The sequence below is a fragment of the Podarcis raffonei genome, chromosome 3 (assembly GCF_027172205.1).
Source record: "Podarcis raffonei isolate rPodRaf1 chromosome 3, rPodRaf1.pri, whole genome shotgun sequence".
Lineage (NCBI taxonomy): Eukaryota > Metazoa > Chordata > Lepidosauria > Squamata > Lacertidae > Podarcis > Podarcis raffonei.
In genome coordinates this window covers 71105517-71127789 of record NC_070604.1, presented here as the reverse complement: position 1 = coordinate 71127789, position 22273 = coordinate 71105517, and the positions used below count along the sequence as shown (strand labels likewise).

Below are 22273 nucleotides of genomic sequence, written 5' to 3'. Positions count from 1 at the left end.
TTTAGGGAAGTTTTTAATGTTTAATGTTGTATTGTGTTTTTAATATTCGGTTGGGAGCTGCCCAGAGTGGCTGGGGAAACCCAGCTAGATTGGAGGGGTATTATTGTTGTTGTTGTTGTTGTTGTTATGCTGGAATGGGAAAAGGGATATCTAGCCCAGCCCCACAAAGATCAAAATACACAACTCAGACCACAGTGTCCCATAAGCAGAGAGCAGAATAGTGCTTAGAGAACACGTTTCTCAGGGAAGGGAGCTAAGCACTCTTCTAGCACCAGTAGCAAATCTGGAACTTTGCTCTCAAAAGTCTGAGCAGAGAGCGAGAGAGAGAGATTGTTGTAGATTTATGTTGATATATATCTAGGATATATAGTAGAATACAATGGTTGTCCGGGGGTGGAACTTCAGCACCCTGGGTTGTTATCATTCACTGGTCATTGCCCACACTATATACCTAGAATTTATTCCCAAACACTGATTTTCTCAGTGATTGCCAATTATTCCAAATTTTTGAAAAGCAAATCTTGGAACCAGGACACAGTATGTAAACTAAGTCAACAAATTAAAATCCAAGCAGGTGGTCTTATGCTAATCACAGGATTTGATTTATTATTTTTTTGCACCATGCACGTGTGCACATGTTCTCTCTCTCTCTCTCTCTCTCTCTCTCACACACACACACACACACACACACACAATATATATACAACTCTGCTTAAAACACTCACTAGTAGCAAGCAAATAACCTAACAAGTACCCTGCACTGTTAAGTGCTGTTAAACATTTGAAACTGTCAGGGATATGACACCAGAACTATAGGGGGATTATGTCTGTATTATGCTTGTAGTTAATCACAGAGGAGAACTCTATGGGCCTTAATAATGTTTCACAGCAAAAAGAACCCTAACATTTCTGAAGCAACCCATTTCTGATCCCTGTATGAAAAGGTTCCCCTTTGTTCTAAGTGTATAGGGTGCCCTCTCAGCATAAAAAAGGAATTCAAAGACCCAGGAGAAAAAGGAAGGTGGCGTTTTGAAAATACCAAAATGATTACCTGGGAAGTTTGGGTGATTTGCTAGCTCGAGTGATTTTGGGAGACTTTTTTGCAGCCCAGTCATCGCTCAGTTCAATATCGCTGGAATCAGAGCAGTTGCAGCTGTCAATCACGGTGGAAATCAAACTGTTTCCATAGATTTCATCTGTCAACACAGGCCCCATTAAAAAAAAAAAAGTTTCAGAAACCAAATCCCAATTACAACTGTCAATCATTTCTAGGATATCCTACAAGCAATAGCTGAGATACAATCGCAGCAAGGAGCACGGCGTATTCTTTGAAACCCATGCAGAATCAGCAATAGCCTAAAATCAAGTGGATGGTGCTCAATTATGCTAGTTGACAGGCATCTCTCTGACACTGAAATGTCTACAGCTAATTAGAGAATCCTTCCTCTCCTGTCAGGACACTGAATATTATAATGTACTGCAACTTGGAAGATGACTTGAACTATGCCTGTTACTGAGTCTCTTTCAGAATGGCTGATGAGAGCAGGAAAATAGTACTGCCATGGGTTCTTGTGCGGATGCACGATTTTGGGGCATTAACAGGATACACACCTCCACAACCCAATCCACTAATTTGTTCCACAAGCGGGAGCTCCAGTGAGTACATGACGCTCAACCTACAAGAATGACACATTTCAACAAAGAGCGTATTTGTGGGCTTTTTTTTCCCATGTGAAGATTAGTTACATACAATAAAATCAACGAGGTTTGCACGAGAAATTCACGTGCAGTACACTTGCAACACTTGAGGGTCTCTGCACAGGACCGGAATCTAGAAATCGGCACTGAAAAGTTGCCTAATGCCTTGTACCTGCTTTTCCGTCAGTCTTTGGATCCATGATGACAAACTCAGGCCGCAGTTTGCTAATTCGGCGCCCTTTCAAGATAGGCACCAGACCCCCTAAGTATTCCAAATACAGTGTATAGCAAGGCCCTCCAACCTCCGGGTCATCTTCTGTCCGCTTCATTGTGCAGTGAAGCCTTTCGTTGCCAGATGTTGGGTAGCTAACAAAATCTCTCATGTTGTTGGGGTCTGGGATAGGAGGCTGAGTATAGGAGGAAAAATTGTGAGTCATACAAAGAGTTTTCCCTCGTGTTGCTTTTTCATGCTCCTGATTATTATTATTATTATTATTATTATTATTATTATTATTATTAATGACTGCAGTGGTAAATTCTGCCTTTAAATTAATAAAACAATAAAAGAAATCAGGATCACAAAAAGCTAGCTACATTTTAAATGAGAAGTGACCACTTCTAGAATGATGCACCAGAACTGCAGAGAGACCAAGAAGCATCCACTTCAGTAATACAGTGGTACCTCTGGTTGCGTACGGGATCCATTCCGGAGGCCCATTCGCAACATGAAAAGAGCGCAACCTGAAGCGCCGTATCTGCACATGTGTGCGGCATGATTTGGCACTTGTGCGCATGCGGCGAAACCCAGAAGTAACCCTTTCTGGTACTTCCAGGTCGCCGTGGGACGTAACCTGAAAGAACGTAACCTGAAGCAAACGTAACATGAGGTATGACTGTATGTGCTTGCTTCTTTTACAGAAGTACTGTATAAAGATTGTCAACAACTCAGGGGCCGGGATCAGATTTCTCAAGAAGTTCTCATAAGAGCCAGACAAAAGGTATTGCGATCTAGCTGGTAGCTTTTACGCCTTGTCCTGGGAAACCTTTAAATAAAGGCCCATTCACCAGGCTCTGTTCATGCACAAAGTTTACACCTACCCCAAAGCAGTCCCATCCACCTCCCATTGCATGGCTAATATAATGTGTGAACCTTCTAATCATGGATACACTTGGACACAACTGAAGCAGATGTGGAAAATGTCATTACAGCCACAAACTGCAGCTGGCAGCAGTTGTGATTGACTGGTTTTATTAATAAGCTCTCGGTAAACGAACATGCCTGAGGGCAGTCTGGACTGCTTAATCTGTACAAGAAAACTACATTTGTGAAACAGCCCTTAGTCAGGTTGCCCTGCACTGCTCTTCAAACGGCCATCACAACCCTCTCAAAATGACAGTGATAAAACCCTACAAGCTGTTCTGCACGGTTATGCAACTCTAGGTGTATTTACTCAGAAGTCCCAAGGCATTCAAGGGGACAGAGTCCCAAATAAGTGTTTGAGATGGAAGCCTCAGAGTGCAATCTGAATGTTTATTACCAATCAAACATTCCCTGCTTGTGCGCTTTATGCCTCAGCTGCTGTCAGCTGTTTAGCTCCATCTACCTTTGTCCACTGACCCTGATACACTTCACACCCAGCCATTTGTTTACCTTGATCGTTGGTGTAAAGGCAGTGGTGAGGTATGAGCAGAGCCTGGGAGGCAGAGTCAATTTACTGATATCTTTGTCATCCCGCAAGGAGCTAGCGATGGTTTGCTGGCACAGAAGCTGTAGGCTGGACACTCTGTGCTCCACTCGGACAACGTAGAGGGCAGGACCAGAAGCCATGAGCAGGCGGGAGTCCCTGTGACCCCAGCAGATTGAGATTATGGGACGCTGCATGAAAAGTAACAATTCAGATGTTTTCCTCTCATTGAAGCATATTTTAAGACCCATTTTATTTTGGAAAACCCTAATGTCTCAGGGCTTTTCTGTATGTTCAAGTAGTAGCATTCTCTGGGGACTGTACAACTTACAATTTCACTAAGATACGGTATCAGTTTATTACAGTGACCAGAAGACATTTTGTTTTAAAATACAGATTTCTCCAGTATTTTTCATCCTTCATTGAATATTATTGTAACTAATAGCATGGAATCAAAACTTATTTGTTGTGTGTGGGGAGACCTACATATAAAATTATCTAAATTATAGTGACATTCATCCACTGGGCAAACCTCCCTTGATATAATATCCCCCGCTAGCGGTTGTTTTTGTGAGCTGTTATTCTCCCACGCTCCTGTTTCAATATCTCACTTCAGAGTAATCTTTACCTGCACAGGAGTCTCCAGGGTATAGATATGTTCTCCGTGAACATTGTAGAACTTGACCAGTGCACTTTTCAGAAAGGAAGCACCGCTGAGTTCAGCCAGCTGGCTTAGCTTTTCCATGCCTGCAACAGCCAGCAAGTCTCCCTGCGTGCACCACTGAGCCACTACATCTGAAATCACAAAGAGGAGGGGGAGGTTCACTTTACTACACTTAGCAAATAGGCCCAATCCCACACACTTACACTCAGTAAGCAGGCCAGTGGAGGCAGCGGGGGCCTCCACTGCTCCCCTGGCTAACCAAAACCACAGGTTACTGCCACTAACTGGGAGGGTTAATCCCTCCACCTCCCTTTCCCTGCTAAATTCTACAAGAGGCAGCCCTGAGACTGAGGAGGAGGAAGCTGACAGGCCGTGCCACCTCCTGGTCTGGTTGTAAGCAAGGAGACAGGCAGGTGGGGTCTGGCTAAAGGCAGGCTGAGGTTGGTGGAGCAAGCCTTCATTCACTCTACCGACTGAAGCTACTGCTTCAACTGAATTAAACCTGAAGTTCCACCTTTAAGGCTCTGGAAACATTGCCTCAAACTAAAATAACTTTGGAACCCGCCAGCCTTCCAGCTTTGGTTTCCTAAGGGTTTCACAAAACCCTTGAAGGAACAGAACAGAGGAGAGCAAAACAAAATTGGTCATTGCCTCAAGCTGGAGGTTATTTTGAAAAGCACATGGTTCTCATTTGCTGCTGTCGAGCGCCAGAGAATGTAAGATAGGCTACCAGTTTATTTCAGAAGGAATCCCCTTGTTGAGGTGTGCTCTTTTCACCAGCAGGCGTCACTCTTGTTAGAGGAAATTGCTGCAGATGGATGTTGCATTTCAAGAGACAGATGCTGAAATATTCATGTCAAAGCAATCAAGATCTAAAGCAGAAAATGAAGCGGTGGGAGCAGGGCAGGAAGACAAGTCTCCCTTTGCGTACCTTTCAACCCTGAGCGGATGATGGTAGGAGACAAGTCGTCATAGTTGTTCATTAAGCTAATGTCTCCTGATGTGAAGCTGACAGTGAGCAGCGGTTTGGTGTTCTGCACCAGAACTGGATATGCAGCTGGACCATCTGCAGGGTGGGGGGAAAAAACTTTTAGGAAGAAGTTTGAACCAAGGTTCCTAGCTCATCACCTGTTGACTGTGCAAAGAGCTGTGACACTCAGGAGATGTTTTCCTACCCTGTCAAGTACTGTTAAGGAATAAACCCCACCCTCACGCCACAGCACTGAGGTATGGTCTCTGCAGTGTTATGCAGAGTGTTATGACACAGTTCTTCTATTATGTCCTCAGTGATCCTGCACAGTAGGAATATTTACATGTCCCTGGAGCTGTATGAGGAAAAGAATGGAGTCAGAAGCAACCATCCTGGCCCATAACGGGTGCAAACACGGAGGCAGTGCCAACCAAACTAGACAAAGAGTCTTTTCAGTTTGCACCTCTCTGTGATACCTAGCAATGTTCAAGCTCTAAGCCAGGGGTAGCCAACTGGCAGTTGTGGGCCAGACTTGGCCCTTGATGTAGCACTACTATCACTTTATGAAAGTCTAGTCAAGGTGGGATTCAAAAAAGCAATTTGTTCACAGCTTTCTGTTGAAAGAAAAATAAGCTTTCTTAAACTGCTATCTCGTCCACATTCTCAAAAGCCAAGGGACTATTACCAATCTGACTCAAGATTTTTTTTCAAGAAACACGTCCCCTCCTCAGCCCTCCAGACTGAAGACCTCGTGGTACTGGACCAAGCATACTTCAGCTCTGTTAAGCCCTTACTGCTACATGACATAGACTTTAATATAGAAGCTGGCCCTCCATGAGGACTGGATCCCAAAATGGGAGTCTGAAGCATCAGAATGGGCTTATCTACATGCCCTGAGAACACGAGTTAGCTAAACGCTATTCCGTGCCATTATAAAAGAGAGTCTGGTTTTGACAAGATCATTCTTCAGTGTTTAACTTCCTTTGTATATAATATTAAATTGCCTACAGCACCATCTGCAGCATTCACTATTTCATTCTCTGTTTTATGTAACTAGCTTTGACAGAAGGTGCTGCTGTCCCATGAGAAAGGTGCTCTCCAGGCACCAGTTAAGCATATTCTCACTAATCATACATTAGGCTACGTTCAGTTGTGAATGGAACCAAATGTTGTTATCCATGTGCTTATGTGTTAAAATGAAGTAATTGAACTGCAGGGAAATTGTGCTGTGGACGGTGACTTAAAAGCCAGCACCATATAATTGGTATAGTTTTAGCAGTAGGTAAAATCCAATTAAGCCCCTCCTAGTCATGTATGTGAGTCAAAGGCATGTCTCCTTTGAAAGGTTTATGAAGAACAAGTGATACTTCACAAGGACACGTCATATCAGAATAATCATTGGAAGCTACCAAGCTCACCCACTCCTGATTGACTCAGCATCAACTACACACTAGCCTCCTGCACTCATCTAAAGGGATGCACCAGAAGTTACAATGTCCCTGCCTAGAACAGTAAACCAATCTTATAACAAACCTAATATCACCACTCTCATTAATCACACTCCGACAAAAGAAAACTGTAGCACAGTCCTCTAAGTATGTTGTGCATATTTGATTTACCCTCATGTATGCATTTGCCATTGCAGGGAAGTGTCCTAAACAGGCAAAAGGGTTTGTCAACAATAAGCCAGTCGCCCCCCATGCTAAGCACACTGTGGGGCGTTTTTGCTCCTATTGTCCTAGAAGAGCGAGTGAGGAATGGAAGGGTCCCTGGCCCTTGCACCCAGATGCATGCTGCCCCAACCAATAAAAGGCAGGAACTCCAGATGCATGGAGAAAGACTTACTTCAGGTGCAACACAATTCAGAATAATCATTCTTCAGGAGCCCATTTTGTACTCAGTCCCCAACCTATACACCCTGTGTTGAAGCAGGAAAGGTCTGAAGGAGGCTTTGGCTTGTGTTCACTTAAAGGTTGAGTAGAGCCCTTCTTGCAGTTGGGGAACCCTGATATTTCCCCTCAACCTTCTCTCTCTTTGCAATGATGACACTCAGTATGAAACCACAGTTTGAGTCTTGAAGGTATGTCATGAAAGTCACATTCATGCAGTACTGTTGTTAACCTTCCTCAAAAAAATTGTTGTTAACCTTCCTCAAAAAAATTGAAGGAAGTTTTCTTCTTTTCAAAAAAATTGGAAGTTTTCTTCTTTTCAAAAAAATTGAAGGAAGTTTTGAGGAAGTTGTTAACCTTCCTCAAAAAAATCGAAGGAAGTTTTCTCCCTGAAACCAACATTGTCAAAACTGTTTCTTTCTTACAGTTGCACCTGAAGTGGACCCAGAATTGCAAAGGTTTGAATCTGTGATGCTAATTCACAGTCAACTTTGTTTCATGCAAGCTTTTAAACTACTTTGTTTTGGTTGTGCATTTTTTTCTGTTGTAGAAAGTGTAGAAGTAGTTCGTTTTATCTTGCTTCTTGCTCTGTTATTAAAAGTCACGCATCAATATGGAGTTTATTCTTTTAACTAGGTCATTCACTGGAGAAGAAAAACATGTTCTCAGATCCTCCTTTTGATTAAGTAATATGCAAAAGCACAATAACTTAATCTCTATTTGATTTGAACATCTTTGCACCATATCTGGTTCTCTTGCATTAAGGAGTAAAGGAGGCTTCTTACATTCATCTTATTTTTTAAAATATATAACATAGCAAGAAGAAAACAAGTAATTTAAGGATGTCAAGGGGAAGCTACATTCTTCAGGACCACTATATTCTACAAAGTATGGGTAACTGCAGATTAACCATAAAGGATATCATGGCCATTTATTATCCTGTGCAAAACTTGATGCCTTGTTAATAGCAATTGCATGATGCTAACGGCATTAAAAGCACTGTCAATACAAACATGCTGTATATGTTAGGTTTACCAATGCAGTCTGAAACTTCACTGGATGTGAAGTTTTCCATGAAATTGTTTTAATTACTTGTTTATATACGGAATTGTTTTCATTGTTTTTATATATGGAATTGTACTTAAAGGTTTTCAGTGTTGATGTTATTATTGTTAATCGCTCTGAGATGTTTTGAAGGAAGCAATTAATAAATTGAATTAAATGAATAAATGAATGAATAAATCATTTTCACTATAGTCCTTGGCTGCATCATTTCAATCTGCAGCTGCAGGCTTACACAACCAAATGCTCAGAATAACATTAAATCCCTCTTCATAGAAAAGCAGACAACAAGGACAAGAGTTCTAGCCTACCCTTCGATGTGGAGTTTTTTAATGTGGAAAGAACATTTTTCTATGGAAGGGCATTCAAGCATGTCACACAACTTTACCATTTCAGTGAAAAGCAGGCCACAGACATTCAATGAACAAAAAAATGGAGGCACAATGACCTTGAGGTGGGGAGTAGTCATCTGAATCAGTGTCACTCTCACTACTATCTTCCACCAAAAAGCTCGGGTAATTCCAGGACATGCTCAGGATGCCATCAGATTCATGAAGAAGAACATGTGCCAGCATTCGGCCATGGCAATCCATGACAATAACCTGGCCATCAGCAGTGCCAAAGAGGACCTGGCAAAATAAGAAAGCATCGTAGTTAACAAGAATGCAAATGCGATTAAAAATAAAAACAGGCTGAAGAAGACAGTTCTCTATTATCATATTTCAAGTAATCTGAAATGCTAAACTGCCCACATCCACAGTGAATACAAGACAAAGCAAACAGCTATTAAAAATATATATCCTTATCAGCCAGGAATAAGTGGAGTTCCTGATTCCAAAAACCCATAATCCCCATTAAATTCTCATTTAGGATTATGGGCAATACTGGGTACCATGTCATAACTACTACTCTTCCATAAACAACATTTTCCAAAGCCATTATGACTGAAGCCCTCATCTTCTTCATCCCTGCCATTTTTCCTGCTGTTTCCCACAAACTTGCTTCTTTCTCCATTTCACTGATTCCCATCAGGCACTTTTCTCCTTTCCAATTCTACATCCCCATCTGTCCTGTGGTCATCCTATAGCTAACCCCACCCCACCCCCACCCTATACTAGTTTGAAAAACTAGTTATAAAATATTGACTTTTGGTTTCCAGATTACAGAAAAACCTTCCTTAAATATATCAGCATAAACCCAACTGGTTTTATAGAAAATAGGTCCTTGAAATCAAATATTTAAAGAACATGAGACATCATCAAAACGATTAAGAAGAAAGAACACCAACAGTATTGTCCTTGATGCAGGCAAAGCGTACGATATGTTAGAGTGGGCTTATCTAATAGAATATTTAAACAGATTTGGCTTTGAAAAGAATTTAGATATTATTGCTTCTTGTTGGCATCATTGTTCATTATCTCAGTTTAATTTTAGCAGATGTAATTAGGCAACATGAACAAATCAAACTATTTGTTAATGTAGAGCATAAAACCAGACTATCTGCAAATAACATAGCAGTTTTTTATGAAATTTGTTAATTTATTAGCATAAAAAAATATGGATAAATTATCAGATTTAGTATAAATTATAGTCATATTGAAATCCTGCATTTCTTTTTTAAGAAAAGTGAATAGTTGGTTGGGGAAGATTAACTGGAAGAAGGAGGAAATTCAGTATTTAGTGATAAATATTCATATACAATATAGCAACAACTTTATACCTCAAATAAATTCAATGTAGGAATATGTTTAAAATTTCTAAAACTTGAAAATGTCCCCACACTGGGGAGCATAAATGATGGAAAAATGATACAACACTGCTACAATTATTTTAACTGTCATCCAGGAGCAATTTACAGATGGTTGCGAAGTACAAGCATGATGGGATGCTGGACCAATGAGTAGTCAACCATTGAAGACCAATGTGGATGCCTATCCCTGGAGCAAAATTGGCAAAAAACAATGTGACTCAATCAGGTGGAACTGGAGCATTATAGCACAGGTGGAAAAGCAATGTGTTACAAGCCTGACAGCAACAAATAAAGGAAAGTTTCCACCTAAATACAGAATGGAGGAGGCAAGGCTTTTGTGTTGTTTAAAATAGCAGTTAGCAAACAGCCAAGGTACATCATCTAAGATAAGGCTGACTGTAACCTACAGATATCTTCCCCTTGGGCATGTTTTGTTCCCTGATGTATTGAACAAGCTCTGGCTTGCACATTTTGGCAGGTTATAGAAGACATACAACATAATCCAGGAAAGGGCAAATGCATTAAGAGCATCATGCCTGGAAAACTAAACTCTGCCCTACAATCTTAGTCACGCGTACTTCCATTTCAGTTCCAGTCCACTAATGTTAAAGGGCCCTCTTTCACATGAACATTTTTAGGATTCGTTTATGCAGTACGGTTGATTGGGAATCTGAATATATTCAAGAGGCTTGCTCATTCTGTTTAAGGAAATGAAGAGCACTGACTAATCTCCCATTACATTATGTTCAATCATTACTGCAGCAAAAAACTAAATCCAACCACTGCTGAGAAATCATGGAGGATTCTTTTAAAAAGGTGTCAGTGTGGAATTGCTGATATGATTAGTGTGACACTGATGTTTTCTATTTTAGGAGCTTACTAGTTTTGCCTGGTTTGTTTTAATTATATGTTTTAAATGAGCTTGGAAGGTTATTTGGATCTTGCCATGTTATGTTGACTGAAGCTTTAAGGAAGCTTATGGATCAAAAGATGGGATTGCGCAATCCTATGCAAACTTAGATGGACGTAAGTCCCACTGAACACAGTACAACTAACTCCAGATTAAGAACACGTAGGATTGCACTGTAAGTCAATCAACTTTTAAGAAAACAAGAAATAAATGAAGTTCTTAGGTTGCAGCCATTCTGACAGGAACATTTCAAGATCTATATCTTTGTCTCTGCTTAGTCATTCAACACTACAAGGCCATTGACAAAAGAATGCTGTCCTTGGTCAGTGATCCAAATGGCAGCTATATTGTGTAAGCTGCCTACCTCTTCAGTGTTTTGCCTGTTAAAAGATGAGGCCTTGGCTGATTGGAGGTTTTTAATAATTTGCAGACAGCTGTGCCTTCTAGATCAGCTGTGCTTTATCTTCCCCGCCTGCCTTCCCCCAGCCAGAGGCATAATTGTTAGGGATGGTGGAGAAAATCCACAGATGAAGAATACTTGCTCACAATCAAACTCCACTTGGAAAAAGGCACTCATTGGAAAGGAGACAGTACGTGAAAACCACATCTGTTTTGTCAGAAGTACAATGGCAAAAGGATTAAAGGGAATCTCTGTTTGCTTCCGTTCACCCATTTGGCCATTTATTAGTATAGTCAGACCAGAAAATGACTCTACAGTCTTCACAACCGTCTCATATTCAGTCCTTTCACTATCCAAGGTACAGAAACTATGAACTGATTAAAGCCCAAAGCACACCTTCAAATCAAAGCAGCAGGTCCAGGCTTAGGTCCCAGGGGGATGTACCTCAAATCAAGAGTGTGAGTTCTCCAGCTTTGGAGTCCCTGAACATTCAATATTGGAAAGGGATTTTTGTTCTTGTAGACTACTACCAGGTATGACTTGAGAGCAGCTGGGGCAGGAGATGAGCTGCATAAACTTTTTCAAGGCAATTTAAAAAGCAGAAAAATACCAGCCAGATTGTCATATTGAAAATGCTCTTTCCAGGTTTAAACGGTTGCAGATCCTTTATGCACCAAAAGTCTTACAGCTTTTCATCAGTACTATAATCTCAAATTCTTGGGAGAATGTGAGAGACACTCTGAACCTACTGGTTGGATTGTATGTTTTAAAAAAGGCTTTCCTCTTCTCTAGGAGAGTGTCTATTAATCCTGATTAGTAAGTGACTTAATTACTTTGTTTGACTGTTATATGTAAATCCACTATCACCCCCATGGTATTTATACAGGACACAGAATGTGCTATACTGATCTGACAAGAACCACTGAACTCCCCAGTTACTGGTTCCCTATTTAAAAGAAAGTTTTATGCTTTACTTCAAAGCAATCCCAGAAAAACATCTTTGGCTGATGACAAGAGTAAGCACTGCCAAGGCAGCAGCATGTCCCACTGAGTTCAATGGACTGCAATCTTTTTACACAGGATCTATTAACCATTTCACAGAAACTCATAAAACAGGTGACTGAGCAAGAAGCTAAGCAGTGTTGTTTGTTTCCATAATTTATAACTATATAAAAGCAGGCAGGTCTCACTAAAATGTAAGCCTTCTATATATAGAAAGAAAGCCACGTTTTCAGTCCAAAAAGAGCAGCAATGGAATATAAAACATTCATAAAGCTCTTAGCATGAGCAACCAGAGGTCATTAATTTTAAATGCCAAGACTAACAAGAAAACCTGAAGTAATTCTAAAAATAGCCCAAAATATTATATGCTGGAATGTTTTGTTTATACAACAAGAGAATCAAGATGATATGAGCTTGAGTATTCTTCCCTTGTTATATTTGAACTCCCTGAATTGCACTGTTATTGGTTATACTGCTCTATTTTACACTGGCAATTTAGTCATTGACTCCATTCCATGCAACATTAAATGTACTGCCTAATTAATTAAAAGCTTTCTGCTTGCTATTTTGTGTGGTCCTAAGAATCAGAAATGTAATAAACATAGGGGATCGAAGAATGCTTTTGGAGTTACAGCTTGCAAAACATGGTGTTCGTATTTCTTGGCATTTTTAGAGAACAACATTGAAAATAGGTCTAAGCCGCCGTATGGCTCCTGGGGGGATAATGGCTTCCAGGTAGCAAGCTGTTCTTCTAATGTTGCTGCTTGATAGCTGAACCCTGGCCTAGATATTTTAAGGCCTCTGGCCGAAGAAGGCTCATGCTGAGGACGTATCTCGGAAAATCAGAGGGCATTTCCACCTTCCCCATATCGATTAACAAAGAGCATGATGGAATCTTATAATGTTAACCATGTGGTGTTAGGAACTGTGGATTTGGCATCCCAAGAGAATTTTGTGTGAAAAGTCTAGGTGAGCAGTTTCTGCGCAAGGTTTGATTAGGCCCTTGCTATGGCCACATGCTGCCTTTGTATATCAAATCTCACCTCATCCCACTCTCTAACAGAATATAGCATATTCTGACTAAAATAATAATTTTTAAAATCGCCTGCCTTCAGCTGCGGCTTCATCTGACCAAGCAGCAGCTGCACTGCCTTCATTTCTGTGGCTCAGTCTTGCGATCAACCTCCAAGACACATGCGGTGTGGCGGCGTCAGCAGAACAAGTAAACACGGCCTTACTAAAAAAGTATTTTGCTTTGTGACAGGATTTCAAATGCTATCAGCTTTCCCCTGATTTTTTATTTTAGGCAGCAGAAGCTGCGGTGAGCTCTCCGTAAGCAAAACAGAAGTGAAAATGAGAGAGAGCAGAGAAGCAAGCCTATGTTTCAGTCAGGAAAGTTGATACTAAAAACTGAACAGCAACTGCAGGTTAGCAATTAAAACAATACAACTGGGAGCCAGAAGATCTGTGTTCTGAACCCAGCCTTTTCATTTAATTGTGGTCACTGAAGTCAATGAGAACTTTCTTATCAGCTCCAATGAGATTTGCATTGGTTCATCCCAGGGAGATTTTTTAAGCAAAGCAAGCAATTTCTCTTTCTCTTTTCCCTCAACATCAAAATGAGCAGCTGAGAAGGTGCACCTTAGCAAGAGTGGCATGAAGATAATTAATTCCCTCTTCAAAGTGATACGAGACCCACAGAGAGAGCTAAATGTTAAGTGTGAGTATAATATTTCATTAACACTTCATTATGGAATTATGCATTTGGCTTAGATTGACTGGTTTCTAAAATAGAACACCCTGAACTGGGTTTGAGATTAGGAGTCCACAAATCTATTTGCTAGCTCACCTGTGGTGAACATGTCTTTTAAGGCATGGTCTGGTAGGCACAAAGCAAGAGATGAGCGGAGGCTCATTTCTGACCCCAAGGTGAGCTTCCCTCCCTGAATCTGTGCTGAGAATCTGTTAACCCTTTCCCTGTCTGCCTATTCTATCCTCAGACACTTTCTTTCCCCCAGTAGAGGAAGGTAGGATGCTGCAGCAATTACCAAGCTCAGGACTGGATTGGGCTGGCTGCATTTAAAAACAATGCTACTGCTCATCAAATATGTCTACTACTGAAGGTGCTCTCAAGCAGTTTTCAAGCATTTCAATACTTGATATACATATGACTGGAGGGGGGTATATGTAGCCATGTGATGTGAATTACCACTGAACACTTGTGTAGCTTGACATCAGCTACAAGAGTGTGTCAGTCACACAGCTAAATTAATCAACCATCTTCTTGTTCTGTGTGCAGCATGAAGGTGCTTACCGATTAATGCATGGCCAACCCTGACATACACACAGAGTGTGGCAGTTTTTGTTTTCAAAGCAATCTTACCTGTAGATCATCAGGAGTCCATATGCCACAGGTGATCTGACTCTCCAGGTTAATCTCTGAAGACCAATGTCTCTGTCCACTGACTGATCCAACTAGCACAAACCCATCTCTATAGGAGATCAGTGCTTGTGTTCCATCATGGCTCCATGTAAAGTCACTCACCTTAAAACACACACAGACAAGAAGAGGCTAGAACATTATTCCGACAATGCAGCCCATATGTAAAAGAAACAGCGCCCTATAGAAGCAAATGAGACTAGAATCAATTGGTACCAATATGTTTAGCGGGTTCCGGTTAAGTGGCTCGTGTGCCCCCACTTTTTTTCTTTTAAGAGAAGTTAACACAAGTTTGGCCAACAAGCAGGGAACATTAATGCCAAAGCATCTGCTGCATCCACCATCTTGCATTTCAGATTTTCAAACCATGCTATAAAAAAAGTTTTTTTAAAAATAAAATAAAGTGCAATCCAGACAAGGGTGGTATCCAGCTATAAACAGTTCTGCTGGTGCAACTGGGCTCATGTTGTACACAGGAGAGGGGGAGCACCCCACCACAACCCCTACCTTGTGTAACGTCTAGTGTGCAGAAGAGTTCTGAATAATTCAAAAATGTGCTCTCTATCTTGTGACATTTTTGATGGTTGGTATTGCCCAACTATGGATTTTAGAGTTCAATTAAAATGCTGCTCTAACAATTGCTCTTTCCACAATTTACTCTTTCTACAGGGAGTGAGAACTTTAGTGGTCTTTTTTTAAAAGGAAAAAAGGAGGGAGGGGATACTAACCTGTGCCCCACGGTCATTCACAAGTTCCACAGACCATCTGCCTTCATACTGAATCCAAACAAATATTCCACCGTCTGCATCACAAGTTGCAAGCTTCTGGAATGGTTCGTTCCATCTTACCAGTACCACCTAAGAAGATTCCAGAAAACAGAACTTTTTCCCAAGAGTCTATACAAGATTCCAACATGCAGTTCACCTGAAATTTCATTATCTGATATAGCAAAAATATATTGCCATGCTTAAATTATAAATTAAGGCTACAAAAATTAGAAATGTTCAGCCAATGAGGCTTCTCTTTAAGAACAGCAGGATGTGTTTCATTGCTGCCATAAAAGCAACGGAGAATCTTCATGGGCACACTTTACTGAAACCAAGGACTTTTAAGTCCAGCTCTCTCCAATGTTTTCAAATGGAAACAAATCAAGTTAAAGGGTTGTCAGCTTTCTCTAGGTTGTAAAACACAGCTGTGCTCTCTGAGATCTGCACACACTCATTGACCTGGCTGAACAACACACACATGAAACCTCTCTCTGACAGAGTGCAGACATTGGTGGGAGTGAAAGGTTCTTGTGCAACAAGTTTGTGGAGATCTGGAGAGATGGCAGTTTCTTGAAAGGATTAATGTGCTTGAAGTCATGGGCCTTTCCAGAGATCAAGGCTGTTTGATGTAAAAGCTTGAACAGGGCCCAACAACACGGCACCTCCTCTTCTCCCTCATAAAATCTAGCAGTCCAAAATGGTGTCATTCCACTTTCACGTTCCTCTGCTCCACTTCACTAGTGGGTACTCACAGGGGCAGGGAAACTTTCAGTGCAATGATATGATGTCACTAGTTTGGGATTACCAGGTGAAAGGAGAAAGAAAATGAAAGTAGCAGCCACACAACTCTTGTGATGTCTAGTATCAGCCATGGCCCTACTGCACTGTAGCTCCCAGCCATCAGATGGACCCTGCTTCTAGCTGCAGAGGAATCTGTTTGGCTTATAGCTAATAACCACTGACAGATCTATGCAATCGATTAATATTTTATTATATAAAAATAGCCACACTAGTGTCAGTTACCATACATACCAGAAGCACATTTCAAAAGTCAATTATGGAGTATAGGAATAATTTATCTTTGTTGGCCCTGAAACTACCCCCAATCAACTTTGTTGGGTTGCTCTAAATCTTTAGTAGTGTGTGAAGAAGTGCTAGAGAAGGCGACAGCCAAAAATGTCTACCAGTTGACCTGGTTATAGTCAGCCACTTCATAAACTAGTGACTGATATAGGAGAACCCAACCATACAATAATGGTGAGGAACATAATCTGCCCTGTCTTTAAGATGCTATAAGACTCTTAAATTATGTTATGTTGTTTTAAATTCATATGCGCTGAAGGCTTAAGATAGTATCTGCTGAGCATTTACAATGCACTCATGAATCAACGCATCGTTTCCAGAAAGCATGACAATGCTCCCAACAAAGTATCATGACAGCTATTTGGATTGTTATGGATTTAGATTGTTGGGTGAACGTTTCACCTTGTTTTATGCACCAGGATCTTTGTTGTAACCCAGGGATGACTAAGAAGGCATGTCCTGATGCAGTGTCAGTTTCACTCTGCAGCTTTAAGTGAATTCTGCCTGCTAGCTAACAAGGGCATCCCACCATATAGCTAGCAATGTTACACAATTTTGTCAGGAAGGGAGAGGTGCACTGTCTCATGTGCTGCCTCTGTTTACAGGAGAAGCAAGGAAACGATTGCAATATTGTTGCTATGAACTGTTCTGCAGTTGGGCGGAAAAGCTGCCAGAACAACTCCATCCCACATATGCATAATAAGCTCAAATTATGCATTTCCATGTATAACAGCTCTTCTCTCTCCCCACCCCCCCAACTCCACACTATGCCTTTCATTGTTTCATACAGGAAGGCAAATACTGCCATCACCCCAAAGTAACTGCCTCCTCGATCCCTGGGGTGAAATGAAGCCACACCATGACAGCACATACCCATGACATCTACAACAGTATCAAGGAGGAGGTGAAGCAAACATCTTGTTTACTACCTAGAAAAGCACAGCATGAACTTGATTTCTCTCTCTCTCAAATAAAACTCAATGCCTGCACAATTCCTACTTGCTAACTATGGTTGTGGGTGGCTGGGCATTTTGAAAAATAGAGCCTTTTAATACCTGATAAAAGAGAAAGTAATGGGACATTTGACAGATACAATAAAGAAAACTGCAGGGAGGAAATAATGCAGAGATTATAAGATACTCACTCAACTCATGTTACAATCCTTATCTGATACCAAAAGAAGCCAACAGATTCAACCCAAGGATGTCATAACGTAGCTGCTCCATAAAGGCCGATTCTTGTAATATTTGCTTATTTTTCAGGCAGCATGTAATTGCCACCTGCTGAAAAGCGTCAGAATCTAGACTCTAAAATGCCAAGTCTTGCCAGTTCTAAACTGGATTGTTACAGATACCTGATGCCTTTTGCCTGCATCCTTTCTTGGTACTGAAGTATGAAATGAGTGGTAGACCTCAGGATCTCAAGGATTTCAGGGACGACCTGTCCATTGCCAAAATTCAGTGCGCCTCTTCCCCAGCCTCTCACCTTCCATTCTGCACCATATTCATGGTGCCCCCGGGGCTCTGCAACGTAATTCCAACTCTGATGGAATCGAGCGACATGACAGCAGAGGAAATCTAGTAGAATGATCTATCTGTAGTGTCTAAAGGCTGGACTGTATCAAAGAAGGGCAAGTCTGATTCACACATAGATCTAGTGTGAATGTTCCATGTGCAGTGGAGCCCAGCAGTGGAGCCTCCCTCCCCTCACTTTGGGCACAACACTTTATGTAACTGAGGGCCTGTGTGCATAAATTTGCGTGCAAGCTTGTAGTTAACCCACTGCTTTAAAAAATAAAACAAACAGGTATCAGGATATTGCATGGGCAGAGCATACTTCCTTACGAAAGCGCCCATGTAGGCTCCAGTTCATACAAGATATTCCACATGCAACGTACAGGCTGAAGCCCTTTAACTTCTACGTCAGCCACTTTTTCTCTAAAGTTGTAAGAGCCTCTTACAAGCCCTTTCAACAAAGCAGGTTCCTCAGCATACAGCACACTAGCAAAGCCATTACTGATTATTGGATCACCCATCCATCATTAAGCATCACTGCAGGACCACAAAACTGAGAGGAGGGTAAGCCCCAGCCTAGAAGGAAAGTGGAATAATTCAATAATAGCATTATTATTATTATTATTATTATTATTATTATTATTATTATTTCATTATCACTTTTGTGGTGAAGGGGTGGAAGTGGTAGATGTATTACTGAAAAAGACATGTGCTTAGGCTGAGTCAACGTCAATCTGTGTCAGCCAAATAACTACAGGACAACAGATGGCTAAAATGGGTGTTTTTCAGAACGCCCCCACAAAATTAGCATAAAGTACTGTCCCATAGTGGTGGAGAATTGAGCAGCATCCAAAAATCAACATAGATTTTCTACAAAACACTCTTCATACAGACATAAATTCTGTTCACTTGCCATCATCTGCTCTACTCAGTTCCAACTGAACGGTCCAATGGATGGGATTATTGACTCCCCCTCTCCCAAATTCTAAAGAGAGATTTAATTGAGATGTACAACGACACATGTCCAATGCTATTGCCTATTGCAGCCTCTTTCTCTTTTCTTAATTCAAGTCCGGGAGGTCTTTGCCGAGATTGCTTGTTTATTTCATCCTTCTCATAATAGCTACTCTTTCTTTAGGTATTTGTATTAGTTGCAGACACTTTCTGAAGCAGATTCCAGTTTAAATGTTCTTAATAATTCTCCATCTTTGACTATATGGACAAATTTACATGGCCCATCTTAAACATGGATTATTTATTTATTTATTTATGCTAAAATAAGCTTCTAAGTGGCTTATATGCATATAAACAAATGACATCAACATTAAAGCATTAAATTCCTGAACTTATATACACAATAAAACAAGCGTTGAAAACATTAAAATATAAACATCATCTCTATATCTACAATCTATGTATCTATTGTATAGCATTTAAAGCAGGGTCAATAGTTTTGTGTGGTGGACTGGCTGTCTGATCAGTTGGCCATGAGCCCAGTTCACTGGCAAGCTTCTTCTAAACAGTGTGGAAAAAAGTCCACACTGAGCTCATCATGTGGTCCTGATGAACAGCTCAGGGCTGATACACCTGGCTTGCTTCAAACTGGGTTGACCTTTTCTATATCACCTGTTACGAGCCATCACAAAGCAGCCAGCCAAATGCATACCCTTAACCCCCCCCCCAAAGCACCAGAACTTTTGTGAGCTGCTTTGCTCAGAAATCCCAGAACAAACCTGCTTGTGCGATGAACCTCTGCATGTGACCAATCTGACTCCAGCCAAGCAAATGTCAATTCAGTTTTAAAATAAATCTCTATAAAGCTGTTCTACTGTTCTACACAATACACAGAATGTCACTGTAGAATTGTGGACTTAAAATCGCTTCAGATTTCAGGTGGGAGGGTGGTATCTTTAAATGCCCCCATGTGTAAATCCCTCTGTGTGCATGACAGAAAGATGACTTCTCTGAATTCTTCTCCTTAATCTTCTGGTTTAACTACATGGAAGAAGTTCAAATGGCAATGTTTAAAAATATGACAACCTCATTCTCATGCACAATCTCTGCAATCCAGAATTCCGCCATCCCAATCTTCTACTTCATTCTGCAAGTATAGTTCTGCTATACTTCAGTGTCAGGAGAATCAGCCTTCCAAACAACAAAACCAAAAGGGATCAATATCTATATATACACACACACATTCAAACTTTATAAATTTTCCCCGTCAAGCTTACTCAAAAAATAAGCTTCCAAATAAATTATCTGGACTTGCTTCTCACTTTTATTTTACAGTGGTACCTCGGGTACCACTTAATTCGTTCCGGAGGTCCGTTCTTAACCTGAAACTGTTCTTAACCTGAAGCACCACTTTAGCTAACGGGGCCTCCCGCTGCCGCTGCGCTGCCGGAGCAAGATTTCTGTTCTCATCCTGAAGCAAAGTTCTTAACCCAAGGTACTATTTCTGTGTTAGCAGAGTCTGTAACCTGAAACGTATGTAACCCGAGGTACCACTGTATATGTTCTGTTTTCAGAGGCAGCATCTAAAGACATCATGGAGGAAATGCTGCAGGTATGTGCTCCCAATGGTGAAGAACAAACTGCCTTCAGATTGTCTTACAGAATCTAATCATGACATGCGATGGGAAAAGGTGACTTGCAAATGGCTCGATGAAATGAGCAAAACCGTATGTTCCAAAATAATTCTGAAAGGAAAGGGCAGTGGGGAAGGAGCCTGAGAATGTGAGCCACTAGGAATGGATGGAAAATATCTTCCTAATTTCCCTCCTGCCATTTCCCATTGGTTAGTGAAGACCTTTGTTTTACTGGCAGGCTTTTGCTGCACCATCTTAGGCAAAGGGTCTGTGTTGAGGACTGGTTTTTATCTGTCACACTTGTCTTCCTTGCATTTTATTGCTATGACTTGTTGTGATTTTCATCCATATCATCTGCCCATATCAGTATCACAGCCAGATGGGTGGGGTAGTATTATTATTAGTAGTAGTATTAGTAGCATTATTAGTAGTATTGGTATTTAAAAGCATTACTGCCTCTGTTCATGGAGACAGAGCATAGCCCTCATAGCCATTTTATTTCTAGCAAAGTCAGTCTCTGATGCTGCAAATGCAGAGGGCATACGAGAGCATCATTTAAATGCCGAGTCATTCTAAACTGTCACAAACACTCACATGCCTTACTTCTTCACCTTTTCCTATTGGCTAAACAAGTTTGAATGCTCAATCAAGGCTTGTCAATTCTCCTGGACTTCATTGACTGGGAATCATTTATCAGCTTCTGCACAAAAGCAAACCGCATGCATGAAAGACAACACAGAATATATTATCCTTCAGGAAACAGCATTCGTATGTTAGAGGAATGGTGGGGGGATATCCTTTAATGACCTTAAACCACTGGAAGCAAAGGAACAGAAACTGTCACTGACAAGTTCCACTCAGAGTGACAGCAGTGCAGTTGCTTGCAAACCCCGAAGGCCACACTGGACAATGGCCTCCAGTTGAACTCACATTTCAGACACTTCCTCTTATGTTTATAGTTTTACTTTGGGAAGATGAATTATTCTGCCAATTACTGTCATCTTTGGTTTCTTCCTCTAAAGAGCAGATAATAAATTATGCACATATTATCGCAACATGGGAGATAAGGAGTTTTAAAGCTAAATGCTGCAATTAAAACATGTTTTAAGAGCTATTCGATTAGAAATATTTCTTGGATTGTGTGCTTTTTCCCTTTCTCCTCCCCCTCTGGAAAAAAATTCAATAAAAATGAGATTTCTTTATTCACCTCAAGGAGCGATCTACTGTGGAAGTTGAACAGAAATGAAGCTTTAGTGACCTATTTATGATGAGAGGATATGATGTTGAATATTACAGAAACAATTCTATTTCAGCTGGTCAGTGGGATTAATTTCAACCTAATAAATAATCAAAGGTGTTCAGGTTGTGTGACTTCTTCTGTGAAACCTTTTTTTATTTACCCAGGCCTTTTAGATGCCTTGATTTTATTTCTGTCCTATCCTGGCCTTTCTGACTGCTGTGCTTTTTTGACTTCATATTTATTGTTTAAGGGTTTTGGCATTATTATTTAGAAAAATTCTGATTTTGCATATTTTCCATAGGTCTTTTATTGGTTGTTTGTTTGAGCCGTTTTGGGCACAAATCTTCATGGAAAAGCCTGGTATCAATTTTGCCAAGCCAACAACAAAGAAAGAACTGGATAATTGTGGCTGACTTGTAGCAGAATGTGGACACAAAAGATAGCCACTATCCTGTTGTAAATTCTACAAGCATTGAGTTCTGTTCAGTTCTGGGTTTTCCTTCAACATCTAGACCAGATTGGGGGCTGTGGGAGCAGAAAGAGGAAAGGGAGAGGATGTCCTGTCTTAATTGGATGGCTTCATCGAATATAATCCTCACATAATCCTCAGG

The 22273-nt window shown here is 40.8% G+C and overlaps 1 protein-coding gene across 4 annotated transcripts in view; it reads right to left on the bottom strand.

The window, feature by feature from the left end:
* TULP4 (TUB like protein 4) overlaps positions 1-22273 on the bottom strand; it is a 93757-nt gene that overhangs the window by 10963 nt on the left and 60521 nt on the right. For 3 of the 4 annotated variants that reach the window (XM_053382270.1, XM_053382271.1, XM_053382272.1), the window contains exons 3-10: positions 15199-15327; positions 14414-14575; positions 8417-8597; positions 4979-5113; positions 4012-4178; positions 3350-3574; positions 1871-2105; positions 1052-1196 (exon numbers count right to left, since the gene is read on the bottom strand). In XM_053382270.1, coding sequence (XP_053238245.1) covers positions 1052-1196; positions 1871-2105; positions 3350-3574; positions 4012-4178; positions 4979-5113; positions 8417-8597; positions 14414-14575; positions 15199-15327 — 1379 coding nt within the window. The remainder of the gene's footprint in view (positions 1-1051; positions 1197-1870; positions 2106-3349; positions 3575-4011; positions 4179-4978; positions 5114-8416; positions 8598-14413; positions 14576-15198; positions 15328-22273) is intronic. The other variant, XM_053382273.1, reaches the window with a different exon arrangement.